The sequence below is a fragment of the Myotis myotis genome, unplaced genomic scaffold, assembly GCF_014108235.1.
Source record: "Myotis myotis isolate mMyoMyo1 unplaced genomic scaffold, mMyoMyo1.p scaffold_m19_p_17, whole genome shotgun sequence".
In the NCBI taxonomy this organism is placed as follows: Eukaryota; Metazoa; Chordata; class Mammalia; order Chiroptera; family Vespertilionidae; genus Myotis; species Myotis myotis.
The window spans coordinates 35,669,782-35,686,387 of NW_023416321.1; the positions used below are offsets into that span (position 1 = coordinate 35,669,782).

At 52.1% G+C, this 16,606-nt stretch overlaps 1 protein-coding gene across 1 annotated transcript in view; it reads left to right on the top strand.

Annotated features, from left to right (window-relative positions):
- The window catches only part of RAP1GAP2 (RAP1 GTPase activating protein 2), a 210,876-nt gene that overhangs the window by 28,388 nt on the left and 165,882 nt on the right, over window positions 1-16,606 (top strand). The window contains exon 3 of the mRNA XM_036341089.1: window positions 11,523-11,558. Within this exon, the coding sequence (XP_036196982.1) occupies window positions 11,523-11,558 (36 nt within the window). The remainder of the gene's footprint in view (window positions 1-11,522; window positions 11,559-16,606) is intronic.

The window sequence follows — 16,606 nt, forward strand, 5'->3', positions numbered from 1 at the left end:
CTGATGGTGGGAGATGCTGTCTGTCTGTAACCTGCCCCCTACTGTTGGGTATGTGGGTTGTTCCCAGTGTTTCATAGTTACTACAGCACTGTGGTGGAGGCCATTGAAAGTACAACTTGGCACTCATCCCTTGGGTTTTCTTAAGATTGAAGCACAAACTTTGCTTAAAAGCAGAGTGGATGGAAGAACCACTTGGAGTCAGACAGTGAGGGAGAGACCCTGGCCCTCCCTTTCTGGGGCAAGGCAGACTCTCGACTTCCCTTTGGGGTAGAAGAGGTGGTCCCTGGTCCCAGGACTGGGGTCAGTTTGAGCTCCAAATGGTCAAATAGTTTAAGGTGTGTGTGTGTGTGTGTGTGTGTGTGTGTGTTATTATTGTTGTTGTGTGTGTGTTTTTAATTCTCACCTGAGGACATGTTTAGAAAGAGGAAGGGGGAGAGAGAGAAACATCAGTTGATTGCCTTCCATACGGGTCCCAATCAGGGACTGAACTGAAACCTAGGTATGTGCCCTGACCTGGAATTGAACCTGCAACCTTTATGCGCACGGGATGACGCTCCAGCCAACGGAGCACACAGGCTGGGCTAGTTTAAGAAGGTTTTAAAGGCTTGTAGCTTCTCCTCCTCCTCTTCTTCTCCCCACTCCTCCTTCTATAACAAACCATCCATATAATTAACACTTTTTAATCTTTAAATTATGACATGATAACATGTTCATGGTAAAAAGAAAATCAAGCAGCACTGGACATAGAGTAAAAAGTCCCTCTGCCCTAGATTTCCAGTTCCAGTCCCGTTCTTCAGGGTAACCAACCTGGGGCCATTGCTTATGTTTCCTTCCGGAAATTTCTAGGCAAACATGAGAATTTACATATTTATTTAAATTCATGGGATTCTACTATATGACCTGTTCTGTGTGTTTTTTTAATTCTGCATGAGTTTTTAGGATATCTTTATATAGTAACATCTGAATTCTACCTTCTTTTCAGTATCTACATAGTATTTAATTGTATGCTAGTTCCACAATATAGTTAAATGACAGTCACTTAGGTTATTTTTTTGTATTTTGCTATTACAGTGATATAATTAACACTTGTGTGCATAGATCTTGTCAACTCGTATGAACTTGCCTGTGGAATAAATTTCTAAAAATGTTGGCACAAAGTGTATGCGCATTTAAAATTTTGATATTGCCAAGTATCTACACACATTGGTGGGGGTGCCTCCTGTTTTCTTATATCCTCACACCATTATCAAGGTTGTTTTTCAGTTTTGTTTTTTGTTTTGTTAATCCTCACCCGAGGACATTTTTTCCATTGATTTTTTTTAGACAGAGTGGAAGGAGGGGAGGAGGGAGAAAGAAAGAGACTCAAACATCAATATGAGCGAGACACATCGCACCCCGACTGGGGCTGGGGATTGAAACTGCAACCCAGCTACACCCAGGTACATGCCCTTGACCTGGAATTGAACCCACAACCTTTGGTGCCCGAGCCAAGGCTCTAAACACTGAGGCAACACAGCCAGGGCTCAAGGTTGTTTGTTTGTTTGTTTTTTATAACCTTTACTATCTGGTGGACAAAAGTGATACGTAATTATTATGTAAAATTAAAAAAGAACACAGTACACTTTGTAGCTTCTTTAGTCCACGGCCACGCATTGCCAGTAGTTGCTTTGGTGGGCTGGCATTACTGAGCAGATCAGCGTGAATTGTGCAACCCTGTGTTAGAGTCCTGCTCTTGCAGTTGTTGTTGTTTTTTTTTTTTTTTGTCATCGCCTTTTTCCCCGGAACTTGCACAGTTGGAAATTCAGGCTAGCCCTTGAGATGTGAGCGTGGGAAGTGGCCAGTGCACTGTAAATCACAGCGCAGATGTTGGATGTCGTTTATCTCATGCCCAGGTGTGAATTCCACCCCCTGTGGGCTTGCTGGCTCTACATGCCACTGTGCCCTGTTTTTCTGGTGAGCAGAGTGTCCTCTGTTCTCACCTGGCTTGTAAAGGAAGCAGAGGGAAGGCGGTTGGAGCCCCCAGAGTTCATGACCTGCGCAAGGTGACGCAGTGGCCAAGCTATGAGGAGGGCTGAGCCCCACCTGGTCAGTTCTGGTGCCGACTCACGCTGCCCGGAGTCGGGGCGGATCTAGGCTGAATGATGTGCCCGTCTCTCTAGGGGCATCTGTTTCCTGAGCTTCCGGTAAGTGCTTCAGCCCCTCGCCTGGGAAGGGAATTTGTCTCATCTTTCAGCCCCGTTGGTGGCTGTCAGGACAGAGCTGCCCACGAAGAGGAAGCCACACTGTCTCTCCCTTCCCTCCTGCCCCCAAAGGCCGGCAGACACAGTGGAGGGGTCGCTGGCCGGGGCCCGGGCTGCCTCGTCCCCTCTGATCCCAACTGGCTTTCTCGGCTCTGTTCAGAGAGCTGGGCGGGTGCCCTGGAGCTCTGCCCTGGGGCAGGGACTCTGGCTGGGACTTGCCCCTTCAGCTGGTACTAGGAGCACCCACCGGCCTCCACCAGGGAAGCCAGGGCCTTGTGCCTGGGAGATTCAAAGTCAGCTCTGAGGAGTCGCAAGGGGCGGCCTCGGGAGGGCAGGAGCCTGTCTGGCCAGGTGTTGGGAGACTTTCCCACTTGACCACTGTCCTCTTCCAGCTGCTGAGCTGAGCGTTGCCTTCTCAGGGCCTCAGATCTTCCATCTGTAAATGGGCACTGCACCCCCTGTGCATCTCTGTAGGCGTCAGGATCCACGGGGCAGCTGGGTGGCTGGTCGGCCCCACTGCAGCAGATCACCGTGTGGAACAGCGGTTGAGAACGTGGGCCCTGGAGTTAGACCCAGCTGTGCCACCATCACGCCGGATCGATTTTGTCAAGGTCCTTAACCTCTCCGAGCCACGGTGTCCCCGCTGGTAAAATGGGGGTAACAGTGGTACCGTCTCACAGGTGGTTGTGAGACTGAAATGAGCTGGGCTGTTAGGTGGGTGCTGGTCCACAGTAAACTCACACACATCTCCGCTCCGACCTCCCGCATGCTGACTCAGCCGAGGGCTGGGAGGAAGCTGGGCTGTGCTTAAGGGGAACAGGAGGGCTGGGCCTGGCTCACAGAGCTTCTCTTTTCTCTTGACTCACAATCTCTCCCTCACTGGCCACCCCACTCAGAAGAGGGGTCAGAGCAGGGGTGACCGGAAGCTGAGCAGGACCGAGGGAGGCGATGGGATCATAATAGATAATAATTATAACGGCTCCCATAACGGCGTGGGAGCCCTGTGCTAAGTGTATATGTCCACTTGTAATCTTGTGGGGTTCGTGGTAGCCACCCTATATTATACGGGAGGGAATGGAGGCCTAGAGAAGTTACATAACCTGCTGGAGGGCACGCGGCTCCAAAACTTGGGGGACTGAGTGCTGAGGAGAGGAGAGTGGGGGAGGTGCTAGGATGGCTCTTGCCTCCCTCCAGAACGTATGGAAAACAAATTAAAATCCATCTGTGGCCTCCCTTCTCACTCTCCAGCCCCTAACTCTGGGGAGCTGGGAGGGCATGGGCGCTTCTGGCCTCTCCAAGGTCCTCAGATCTCAGCGGCCTCGAAGAAGTCCAAGATGCTGCGAGGTCTGCTCTCCCTCCCCTGGTTTAGCAACCCCAAGTAAGAGTGGGGGAGTACCGTATGCTGCGAGTGAGTCCTACTGGGTCTGCTTAGGTCTCCTGCCCGCCCCTGAACCAGTCTCTGTGGCCAGGGGGGTGGATGTCCTGGTTGGCCAGGCCTGGCCAGGTGCTCCACTGGGTCGGTGGAGCAGAGCTGCTTTGCTCTTAGAGAGGCCAAATGGATGGAGGGCAGGCAGGACCCAAGGTGACCGTGGTACCTGTTCAGCATCCCCTGGGTGTGGGAGCCAGTGTTCTGATGCAAGCCAGAGGGTGAGCCATGTGATCCTTCCCCCCCTGGTGGTGGGCAGAGGGTGTGGCCGGAGCTGAGGACCACCCGGCTCCGCTGAGAGGCCAGCTGTCCCACACTTGCCCCTCACAGCCCTGAGCTGGGTCAGGACCCCGAAGCTGCTCTCACGGCCCATCCAGGCTGCTGCCCGTGCCCCTGGAGGAGTCAAGAAAGTAGAAATGTCTGTGCCATTTGTCCACAACCTGGGGGTGGCCCTCCGGCACCACAGCAAGGACCTGACTCCCCCAGTAGCAGCGGCCCCCAAACAGGAAGCTGCGGGGAGAGGGGCCGGGAGAGAGGCCACTGGTGGCAGCCACAGCAGCGTTGTTTCCCTTTCCCGCTGCTTGGGGGCAGGGCAGGGGCCTGGCGTCCCTTCGGTGTCCCCCTACCCTAGTCTGGTCCAGTGCAGGTGCCACGCCCTCCGCGGGCTGTTTCGGTGAGCGCCCACTGTGTACCTGGCATGCTCAGCGCCGGTGCACGAGGAGGTGAGGGCCCGCCTTCAGTTCCAGCTGGAAAGAGCACTGCACACAGGTGCCACCTCCCACCCTGTTGCATGAAGTGTGGCACAGCTGGCTTCTGCCTAGACACGTGAGGGGGTCTGGGAAGTGCAGATCTGTGCCTGCGTAGGGTACCTGTGAATGTATGTTGCAGGCGTGCGTGCCATCTGAGTGTGTGCCTGGGCTGAGTTCTCCTGGCCACTCTGCACATACGTGAGCATCACATATGATGCATGTATGTGTGTCTTCATCCATGTGTGAGCCTGTGCCTGATGGGGAGTTATATGTGTATAAGATGTGTCATGTCTCATATACAGACATGTGTGTCCAGGTGTCTGTTAATGAATTTGCATGTGAGTGTGCAGTATCGGTGTACATGTGTGTGCATCTAATGACATGCATGTGAGCATGCATGTGCCTATATGTACCGGTGGAGCATGTGCATGCATGTGCACATGCATGCGTCCCATGCCACATGTGTGCAGGAATCATTACATGTGTGAAGCTGGCTTTCCTGGTGTGCGCTAAGCCATGGTGGAGCAGGAAGGCAAAGGTCCCATCTAGGACAGTGGGTGTGAGGGGCCCCAGTCTGCAGGGCTCCCGCAGTCTCCCAGCCAGGTCTTCCTCTCCTGGCCTGGCCCAGTGTGGGAATCCACGGCCCTCCTTCGGGTTCTGGGAAGCCAGGGTTGTTTGGGGCTGAGCTGCCAGCTTGGGCTGTGGTGTAATCTGCTAGCCGAGCCCTTTCCGGAGCTGCGAGTTCCTCTGGGCGTGGGGAAGCTGCCCTCTTCAACCTCCCCTGCTTGCCTCGGTGCCTCCCAGAACTCAGGACACACCTCCTGGCCCTGTGGCCTCACCCACAGGAAGTACAGGTTGGGGGGCAGGCCATGGGGGAGGTGTCACGCTGGGCGCCCTGCCCTACACTGGTGGCCCGTTGACGCTGCTGCACCGAGACCCCCTCGCCAGCAGCCCCAGGAACATCGCTTGGACCTGGGGCCCCGCGGCCACAACCATGTTTGGCAGGAAGCGCAGCGTGTCCTTTGGGGGCTTCGGATGGTGGGTGACAGGTTGGGGGTGGTGGAAGGGATGGGGTGGCTAGCTGTGCAGTCTTGTTGAGCACTGTGGGTCGCTGTGGGTACAGGGACCTCAGGTTATGCCTGAACCCTGGGTCAGTGGGGGGCACTTTTAATGCCAGCTGATGGAGATGGAGGATCCTGGCGGGGGCATCAGACACTATAAGCTTTTCCTCACCGTCTGTTGGGTATAATCTTCTAGGGAAGTTGGAAGGTTGGAGCTGGAGCCAGTGTATGTGGTGACTGGTTGAATGTGTGTGTGTGTGTGTGTGTGTGTGTGTGTGTGTGTGATGTGTTCCCATTTATGTGTAGGCACCTTTGTGATGATTGTGCATGTGTGTGCGTGCCTGAGATTGTGCGTGAAGCGTGTGTCTGTGTGTGAGGTGTGTGCCTGGCTGGGAGGGTGTGTCTATGGGTGAGGCCACGTGCATGCCCTTTGTTTCCGAGCCGGTGCCAGTCTGTACCTCTGGCGTTCTGTACCTGTGTGTGTGCTTGTCTGTGCATGTGTGTAACGCTCCCGTCTGTGTCCTCTTTGTGGCTTGGTGGCAGAAGGAGCCTGTGGCCTGCTGACCTTGGGGCTGCCTCCTCTCTGCAGGGGGTGAGCCGTGAGAGGAGGGGGCAGGCCTGAATCTCCAGGTCCCTCCCCTCTGTCCCTCAGCCTGGACAGCCAATCCTAGCTCTGTCCCAGCCTGAGCAGCTGGGTCTGTGCTAAGCCTCTTGCCTGGCGCTCGGGCCACCTCTTGCCCCTAGGTTACTGTCCGGGACAAAGAATAGGCCTTTTCCTCCGCGGGGGCCGGAACACGGGGAGATGGAGGTCAAAGGCTTGTCTGCTCAGCAGCTGCTGGCAGCGTCTCCTCAGCTGGGGAGCGGGGGTCTAGTGGTTTTCATTATCGGTTTCCTTTCAGCTTCTGGGCCTGGGGCGTTGTCAAAGTCAGGTTCCCGCTCTTGTAGAGAGGGTGGCCGGGGGTGTCCTGGTGTAGAAGCTGGGGGGCGATGGGGGGCCCAAGACGTGAGGGAGACCGGGAAGGAGGCCTGGGCGGCTGGGAATGGAAGGGCTCTGTCCTTTGGCTGGTTCCTTGGTCCCATATGCATGCAGCTTTCCGTTTCCCCTTTCCCCTCCCCGACAGCACTTGGCCTCCCGTCCTCCGGAGGAGGGCCTGTGGGTGCTCCGTGTTTGGCAGGTGAGGACAGAGGACTTGCCAGGAGTGGCCCAGTGTGGCCCGGTGCCTGCTCATGGGCCTTCCCGACACTCACACCAAGGGCTGCTGTCCTGAGGCTGGGGTTTGTGTTCAAATTCCTAGTCTGCTTCCTGGTCAGGGGCCATGTGCGAGGCTGGGCGGGGATACATGTGGGCTGGGCCCCGGCAGTGACACGGTGGAGCAGAGAGAGGGACTGTGCTTGGCACAGCGTAAGGGCTCAGGAGATGCTTACGGAATGATTAAGTGAGGCGTTTTGTCCACTTGGTTGGGGACTTGTTGAGCTTGAGAGAATGGCAGGGCTTCCTGGTAGGCTTGGAGGTTTGGGGTGGGTGTCATCTGGGGATGGCTGTCCGCTGGGAGGGGATATCAGTTGGTTAGGGGCTCATTTACAGCTTCGTGGAGCCTGGTCCACTACAGACAGTGAGCGCAATCTCGGGGGTGGTTACTTTAAAAGCCCCTTTGAATGCTAGAGGTAGACCAGAGGTGGGAGCGAATGGGATGGGGAGAAGGTTTTGAACCTGGGGACTTTGGCTTCTGGGAAGGGAAAAGTCCAGTGTCACAGCCACTGCCCCATCTTCTGTCTCAGCCCTGCCAAGGCCATAGGCCCCGCCCTCCCGGGGCCACGCCCCAGCGTGGGAACCCTGTATGGGTCAGGCTGCTGGGAGGTGTGGATGTGGGGAGGGTGCGACCAGAGTGCGGGCGGGTGGTGAGGGGTTGGGCTGAGAGGGTGCCACGCCAGCAGTGCAGGTTCAGTGCTGACTCCACCCTGACTCATTGAGGAACTCAGATGGGACACTTCCCTTCTCTGGGTCTCAGTTTCTCCCTGTGTAAGTGGGGGCTTTCTGCCTTACCCACAGCACAGGGATGTTGGAAGAACTAAGAGACTCCGTGAGAAAATGTAAAATGTAAGGGCTTATTGTTCACGGTTACAAAGAACAGGGTTACAGTTCTCTACAGTAGAATTTGGGGATCTGACTCTTGGGTCCAACATACCTTCCAATGGTGGGTTGAATGGGAGAGGAGGAGGGTCGGCATTCCAGAAAGGGTTGGGGCCAGTGAGACCCTAGGGGACCAGTTATGGAAGCCCCAAGGATGGGGTCCAGGAGACATGTGGAGAAGAAGCTGGAGGGACTTGGGCCAGGAGCCATGGGGCGTGGCTTGTTTTGCTACTGGGAATTGACATAAAAAGGTGCTGGGAAAACAAAGCGTTTGAGGTGTCCCAGGGGCCCTTCCGGAACACCCCAAAGTTATTCCCATGTCAAGACTCTTACTTACAATTTAAATTTTAGGAAGTTTGTCAAAATATATCAAGAAGTTTAGACATTTGACTAAATAGGATCATAAGTCATGATGAAGCAATCCTTAATCATCCATTTAACCAAAGTGGCAATGAAAGATTTCAAGGAAAACACAGAAGTTGACATAATTGTTAGCAAAATTTAGTTCTTACTATTGAGGAGGTTCAGTTTTTTTTTTTCTTAAATAATCAAGGACCTGATTAAGACAACATAAAACATAAATTATTTTGACAAAATACTGAGTCTTTGCTCTCTAGGCAGAAATTTTTTTCACAGTATCAGTAGCAGACCAATAGTCCTTTTAGCAGAGATAGAAAACCAAACTCTAATTTTGCTTCAGCTTACTTTTTTAAAAAAAAATATATTTTATTGATTTTTTTTTTACAGAGAGGAAGGGAGAGGGATAGAGAGTTAGAAACATCGATGAGAGAGCAACATCGATCAGCTGCCTCCTGCACACCCCCTACTGGGGATGTGCCCGCAACCCAGGTACATGCCCTTGACTGGAATCGAACCTGGGACCTTTCAGTCTGCAGGCCGACGCTCTATCCACTGAGCCAAACCGGTCAGGGCTTCAGCTTACTTTTGATAACTTGCTTACCTTGGTTCACAGTACATAGTCTTTCCAGATAAGAAACGAAGGTTGCAAAGTAAGAAGCTCAGGATATATTGGGGACCTTGAGGAGAGAGGCATTAACCCCAAGTCTATAGGCACTGCCGGCGAAGTCTGATGGCAAGAACATGGCTTAGCTTCTTCGCCTTAAGAGGACTTTTAACATTCATTCTGAAGATTCCTGAAAATTCCTGCAAAGCAGATTTAGAAGAGCCTATGGGGTTGACAGTACTCTTGCTGGGCTTAGACAGATAATCAGGCCAAGTTTATTGAAACTAGACTTATTCTGCAAGTAAATTAGTCTGAATTTGGCTGTTTTTGATAAAAATGAGCGTCATCTTAGAGAGAAGATGGTTCCAGGAGAAACTGTAATATACTTTTGTGGATATTTGGTTCTAGTGCTGTTCATTGTCTTTGCAGTTAAAAAATTTTTTCTACCTGTAAACTGGCCTGGATCCTGAATTTTTCTAGTTTTTTTTTAAGTACTTGGCCGCAGCTCTCCAAACTAGCATTTTCACTCTCCCATCCATTGGAAACACGGAACTAACACTGCCTGTTTCCCAAGGCCATGCGAGCTCAGGTGGGACAGCTTGATGTAGACGTCAGAGAAATCACCACAACAGTTCCACTCTGGACACTCTGTTCCAGCTGCAAAAGATCACCTGAGACATTCTCACTGAGACCAGGAGGCTCTATCAGACTATGACTGTCTCTCTGTCGGAAGAGGATTAGAGACAGCCATCTAGAAGTCTTGATTACCTGCTTTCAAACCTAGAAACCAGGGTTACAGTCTGCTCCAATCATTAACCTTTGTTTTTCTTTTGTTTCCATAGAAATGCCTCTTATTGTATACTAGAGGCCCAGTGCACAAAAATTCGTGCACTGGGGTGGGGGGGGATCCCCTCAGCCTGGTCTGTGCCCTCTCCCAGCTGGGGACCCTCAGGGGATGTCCACCTGCCAGCTAAGGCCTGCTCCCCCGGGGGCGGGGATCGGGCCTAAGCTGGCAGTCAGACATCCCTCTGGGAGCCCTCTAAGCCATTAGTCGGACATCCTTAGCATCGCTGTGCTGGCCAGCCATGAGCCGGCTTCTGGCTGAGTCGCACTCCTCCTGTGGACGCGCACTGACCACCAGGGGGCAGCTCCTGCATTGAGCGTCTGCCCCCTGGTAGTCAGTGCGCATCATAGTGACTGGTTGTTCCGCTGTTAGGGTCAATTTGCATATCACCCTTTTATTATATAGGATTTGATTGCTTGCAAAAAAATTAAAAAAGGGTGCTGGGAGTTCACTCAGAGTGAAAGGATCCTTTCCCCAACTTGGTGCTGATTTGTGATTTCTGGGACCTCCCTTAAAAGCTTTTAGGAGCAACCCGTCTGAACTTTCCCCTCTGAACTTCCACCCTGAGACCACTCTCCTGCCCCCAGTGGCCCCAGCAGTCAAGTGTATGGGAAGAAGCTTGTGGCAGATCTGAGCTGGATGGACAGGGGTGGCTGAAAGAACTTTCCAGGGTTTTAAGCATCTTGTAGTTGTGGTGATTTTGGTGGCACTGATGGTGTTACTGATGCAGAGGTGACACTGATGGGATGGTGATAATGGTGACACTGATGGTGATGGTGACATTGATGGTGGTGGTGACACTGGTGGTGGTGGTGACACTGGTGGTGGTGGTGACATTGATGGTGATAGTGGTGACACTGGTGATGGTGGTGACACTGGTGGTGATGGTGACATTGATGGTGATGGTGGTGACACTGATGATGGTGGTGACACGTGGTGGTGGTGACACTGGTGGTGGTGACACTGATGGTGATGGTGACATTGATGGTAATGGTGGTGACACTGGTGGTGGTGGTGACACTGGTGGTGGTGGTGACACTGATGGTGATGGTGACATTGATGGTGATGGTGGTGACACTGGTGGTGGTGGTGACACTGATGGTGATGGTGACATTGATGGTGATGGTGGCGACACTGGTGGTGGTGGTGACACTGGTGGTGGTGGTGACACTGATGGTGACATTGATGGTGATGGTGGTGACACTGGTGGTGGTGGTGACCCTGATGGTGACATTGATGGTGATGGTGGTGACACTGGTGGTGGTGGTGACACTGATGGTGACAGTAGTGGTTGTGACCCCTAAACAAGAGGAGACACCAGCGGTGGCGATCTTGCCTACCTTCCTGTCTCTGGAGAGAAAGGGGCCTCTTTCCCAGCCATAAGGGCTGACATATGTGGAGGGTAAAAATAGAAGCTGAGCAGCGCCGCCTTGTCTTCCAGAGAGGCGCAGGCTGGGCAGAGGCGCTGGCTGCCAGGACAGTCTGCCGCAAACGTGATCTTCCCTGTGCTGAGCTCCTGGGCGTGACTGGTCCCACCTGCCCGTCACCTGGAGCTGCAGTCGGGGCTGTCCCAGGAGGGGGGCCTGTCTCCTTGGCTGGACTGGCAGTTCCCAGAGCAGGAGGGCCCTTGGTGCTGGAGGTGTTGGGGGGGAGGGTGCTGGCATATTTTCAAAGTAGAATCCTAGGAAGTGCCGATGTGCTGAATGTCCAGTTGCCAGTGACTGGTGGGTCTAGGTTTCAGAGTCTTCCTGTGGAATGGGGGCGATGAAGGCAGAGGCTGCCCAAAGTGCTTACTACCCCTGGGTCTGGTGTCGGATACCTGGCTTCAGGCTCGGACATTGACTTTACCCTTCTGAGCCTCAGTTTCCTGACCTCTAAAATGGAGAGAATAACTGGACCCGCCTCATAGGGCTCTGTGTGGCTCCAGCCCTCCCAGAGCTCACCGCCCTCCCTGCCGGGGCTGGGGGAGAACTCCCCCTGGAGCAGCTGTCCCTGCAGCGCCGTCCGTCTGGTGGTCTGGACCGACCCAGGGACCTCTCGCCTGCAGGTGCTACGGGGGAGCCTTCAGTCCTGGCACTGACCGAAGCCCTTGCTTTTCTCTTGGCAGGATCGACAAGACCATGCTGGCAGGCCTGAAGGTCAAGTAAGTAGCCACTTCCTGTTATGTAGAGGTCAGAGATGAGGGCAAACCAGAGCTCTTCTGGGGCCCTGGTTTCCCCGTAAGTTGTGGGAAACATGGGTGGGGCTGTTGCATTTGTCACGCTCTCCTCCTCAGTCTGGGGGCCTCTGGCCTGGAGGAGGCTGGCCAGGCGCTTGCTCCCTGGAATATCTGGGTAGCAGATGCTGGAAAGGTAGCAGCGGCACCAGAGTGGTGGGACTGACTGTGTTTAGCGCCGTGACCTTCAGCCTACAGCTTAGGGGTGTAAGAAAGAGAAATGCATTTTCTCCCTCCGTAGTTTTTATGTGAAGCCCTAGTCCTATGGGCTGTCTGTCTGGCATGCCCACCCACCTAAAGACGGTGCTATGTAATCCTCGGACAGCATGAAACACCCCGGTGTGCGTGTGAGCAGTAGGTTACTGAGTCATCCGGTACCAGATGGTGCCATGCTGGGCGGCCTGGCCCTGGGGCTCTGAGGCTTCCAACACCAGATTCTGGGACTGGGAATTATCTGCTCCGTTTACCATGCGTGTCTGCCTGTCTGTCTGGGAAGCCCTGAGCAGACACACCTCTCTGCTCGAACCTCCCACTGCTCCTCCTCGCCGCTGTTGTTCCTTTTCTTGCCATATTTCTGGCCAAACAATCTTGTCTGCATCCTGGTCCTCTTTCCCCCCTGAGACTTCAACAAAAGTCACTTCCATCTGCATCCCTCCTTTGGGCAATGAGTACTGACCTGCCCCAACGGAGTGAATTGAAAATGAGGGAAATTCTAGGAGGGAAAAATAGCATTGGTCCTTAGCTCAAAGTACTAACTTGCGGCTGAGAATTAGCTCACGCCTGAGAAGTCCCCCCTTTCAAGGCAGCTCCTTCTGCCTACAACTCCCGCATCTTAGCTGAAAGGTTTCCCAGGCCAGCCTTCCTCTGCCCTGCCGTTCAGTTGCCAGCACTGCTTGCGTATGCCCTGGGTACAGGTCTCTGGACACAGCCAGTCGTGAGGGTTGGCATATGAAGCGGTAAAAAATGAGGCCTTCCACAAAAATGAGGTTTTGTTCAGAAGGGTGAGGGTGGGCAGTTAGGGCAGGGATGCATGGCAAACTGTTCCTGCCCTCGAAGAGCTTTTAGTCTCTTTGTAGGGTTGACGTCAGAGGTGCAGTGGGAGCAGTCAGTCCTGGAAGACTGGCAGGAGGAGGTGGCTTATTTAAAAAATATATTTTTATTGATTTCAGAGAGGAAAAGAGAGGGAGAGACAGATAGAAACATCAATGATGAGAGAGAATCATTGATAGGCTGCCTCCTGCCCACCCCACACTGGGGATCGAACCTGCAGCCCAGGCATGTGCCCTGACCGGGATTCGGACTGTGATTTTCTGGTTCATAGGTCAACGCTCAACCACTGAGCCATGCTGTCTGGGCAAGGAGGTGTCTTCTAAAGCAGCATTTAAAGATGGGGCTGGGCAATGGGCCCACCAGTGCATGTACATGGGATGCACATAGTACAGCCCAGTGTTCAGGGCCAGTCACTCCCAGGCGTGGCACAACTCCTCTGGACTTCAGTTTCTGTAGCCTTTGTCCAAAGAGCACAACAATGGCCTTCCTAGAGCTCCTTATCTGCCCATTGAATGAGATATGCGGCATGAACTGGAGATACTAAGGGGTGTAGAGTGGTACGTGTCTATTTTGTGGTGCTGTCTTGTGACATCTTGTTCAATTTCACAAGCATATATCGAGGGCATGTTTGCTTTAACTGGTGAAGGTGATATATGTAACCTGGAAAGGAACTAGTTACAAGGTGCAGTGAAGGGCTGGGGTCAAGGGCCGTCGCTGAGATTGGGACCTCAGTGGGTTTTTTGGGCACTTGGGGGACAGTCTGAGGGCTTAGGCCCTGGAGAGGTGGTGTTGAGATGTTGTGTGAGATAGTGTGTAGGACCATGTTCCTACTGTACTTGGTTATGACTCTTTTGATTGTAAGAAACAAAACCTAGTTTACTCTGGTTAAGCAAAAGACGGAAATTAAAAAAAAGTATTTTTATTGATTTCAGAGAGGAAGGGAGAGGGAGAGACAGATAGAAACATCAATGATGAGAGAGAATCATTGTTTGGCTGCCTCCTGCATGCCCCCTATTGGGGATTAAGCCCACAACCCAGGCATGTTCCCTTGACTGGAATTGAACCTGGGACCCTTCAGTCTGCAGGCCAACTCTCTATCCCCTGTGCCAAACTGGCTAGGGCAAAGATGGAATTTATGGAAAAGATTCCAGGGTGCCTCAGGGAACCCAGAGGGAGGAGAGGGAGTAGAGGTTGGGAAGGTCTGAACGGGAACTGGAAACCCATCCCCATCAAATCCTAGCTGCCTTCTTTGCAGAAGTTGATAAACTGATCCTAAAATGCATATGGAAATTCAAGGATAATCTTGAAAAAGAATAATATGATTTTTAAACTTACTGCAAAGCTATAGTAATCAAGACAGTTTGGTACTGGCACAAGGATAGACATACAGGTCAATAGAATAGAATTCCAAGTCCAGAAATAAACCCTCACATTTGTGGTCAATTGATTGTCAATGAGTGTGTCATGACAATTCAGTGGAGAAAAATAGTCTTTCCACAAATGGTGTTGGGACAACTGATATCCCCATGCAATAGAATGAAACTGAGCCCTTCTCTCACACCATATACAAAAATGAACTCAAAATGGATCAAAAACCTAAATGTAAGAGCTAAAACTAAAAACTCTTAGCCGAAACATAGATAGAAATAGTTGTGACCTTAAATAAGCCATTGGTTTTTTTTTAGATGTGACACCAAAAACACAAGCAACAACAATAATAACAAATCGATAAATTGAACTTCATTAAAATGAAGGACTTTTGTTTTATAAAGGACGCCATTAAGAAAGTGAAAAGACAACCCACAGAATGGGCGAAAATATTTGCAAATCACATGTAGGAGCTTGTACCTAAAATACATAAAGAACTCTCATAGCTCAATAATACAAAGACAACCCAATTAAGAAACGGGCAAAGGATCTGAAGAGACCTTTTCCCAAAGGAGATCTGTACATGGACAATGAGCACATGAAAAGATGCTCAACATCATCAGCCTTCAGGGACCCGCAAGTCAAAGCCACAGTGAGATACTGCTTCACACCCACTCAAATGACTGTAATAAAAAAGACATAATAACAGGTGTTGGTGAGGATGTGGAGAAATTGCCGCCCTTAAACGTTGCTGGTGGCAGTATAAAATGGTGCAGCTGCTTTGGGAAACAATAAGGTAGTTTCTCAAAAGGTTACACATAGGATTATCATCAGACCAGCAACTCCATTTTTAAATATAGATCCAAGAGAAATGAAACTGTATGTTCATGCAGAAACTTGTACACGACTGTTCATAGCAGCATGATTAATAGCAGCCCAAAGTGAAAATAACCCAAATGTTCAGCAGCAGATGAATGGCTAAACAAAAAATGGCATATCTATGCAATGGCATATTATTTGGCCATAAGAAGGAATGAAGTACTGCTACATGCTACAGCATAGATGAGATGACTGTCACCCAGGACTGGCTGCCGTGGGGCTGGGTGAGCATGGAGTTGGCTCAGTGCAGCCTATCTCCTTTGCTGGGGGCACAGTGTCATGCACAGCCCTAATGATGGAGAAATCTAGAACCTCTGCCTTGTAGAAATGGCATCTCTGAATAGAGAGAAAGCTTGTGATGGAGTCCAGAGGGGACTGTCCTATTACATCTTCCTCAGGAGAGGGGTGGAGAGGGCCGGGAGGAGCCGTCTTCCCCACAGCCTGGCTGGGCAGCATTTCAGCTGTCCTGTGGTTTGGCCAGAAGACGGCACCACACAGTCACGCTTACTGTAGCTTTCAGATTCCACCAGCTCAGAATTCAGAATCCAATTAGAAATGAGGTGAGCACATAGGGCAGGAGCAGACCCCCTGGGGGCCCTGATGGCAGCTGCTGGAGCCATTGTCCATGCAGGTTTGGGGAACAGGGGTTTTTGTTGCTCCCAGAAAGCTCAGATTTCTTGCCATGTCACAAACCTTTTACACTCAGGGCTTCCATTGCCATTCTGTGAGAATGATGCATAGATGATTACCTCTGCGGACACCTGCTTCTCCTGGTTCTCTCGGTGTTGTTAGCAAGGTCACCTGCTCATGTTGTGGGGGCGAGAGCAGAGGCAGGCAGGGCCCAGTGTCATGCATCTAGTCTGTGCATCCAGTTCTCCTGCCTTCTTTCCAGAAAGCCCATCCCTCCACAGTCTACCCCTCAGTCCCAGTTTAATGGCTTTTTTCATGTGCTGGTTGAGGGCCAAGATCACCAGTCCATCTTCTGCCAGCTTTGTTTACTGTGGATTACAAGGATCCTTGAGGCGCCACGATGTTCTAGAACCTTCTGGGAATGCTCCATCTTAGTCAACTCCTCTCTTACACACCTAGGACATGTGCTGAGAGTTTGCTGGGGGTTGTTAGGGAGAGCTTGATTTTTTTGGAGGGTGGGGGTTTGGAAGGGTGAAAGTCTGAATCAGTTCAGCTAACATTTACCTGGCACCTACATTCCAAGCCCAGTGGCAAGCCCCAGGATTGTGGGGAAGCAAAGATGAAGAAGACAGTCTCTGCTATGAACCCTATATCCCCGCAGGGAGACAGACATGTAGACAGACAATCCCAATGGAATGTGACAGGTGCGAACAGAGATGCTCTCAGAGAGGATGGAGGGGGCTTCCTGGAGTCTTGGTGTTGCCCGGCTGTCTCCAAGGGTGAGTGAGGTCAGGCCGGAGAAGAGAGGCACTCCCCAGCAGCAATGCGCCAGGCAGGGGGGCAGGAGGGACCTGGGTGCGGTTATTATTATCAGACAGAAAGCGGGTGAGAGTGCCGGGACAGGAGGGGCTATGCCGAGGAGCGTAGGAGGGCTGGGTGGAGGCCTGGGCTGGCTTCTCGGGGTGTCCCGGGGCCAGCGAAGGATTTAAGCTGGAGAATAATGTGGCCGCATTTGAATCTGGGAGCCCCCGACTGCCCTCTGCCAACTC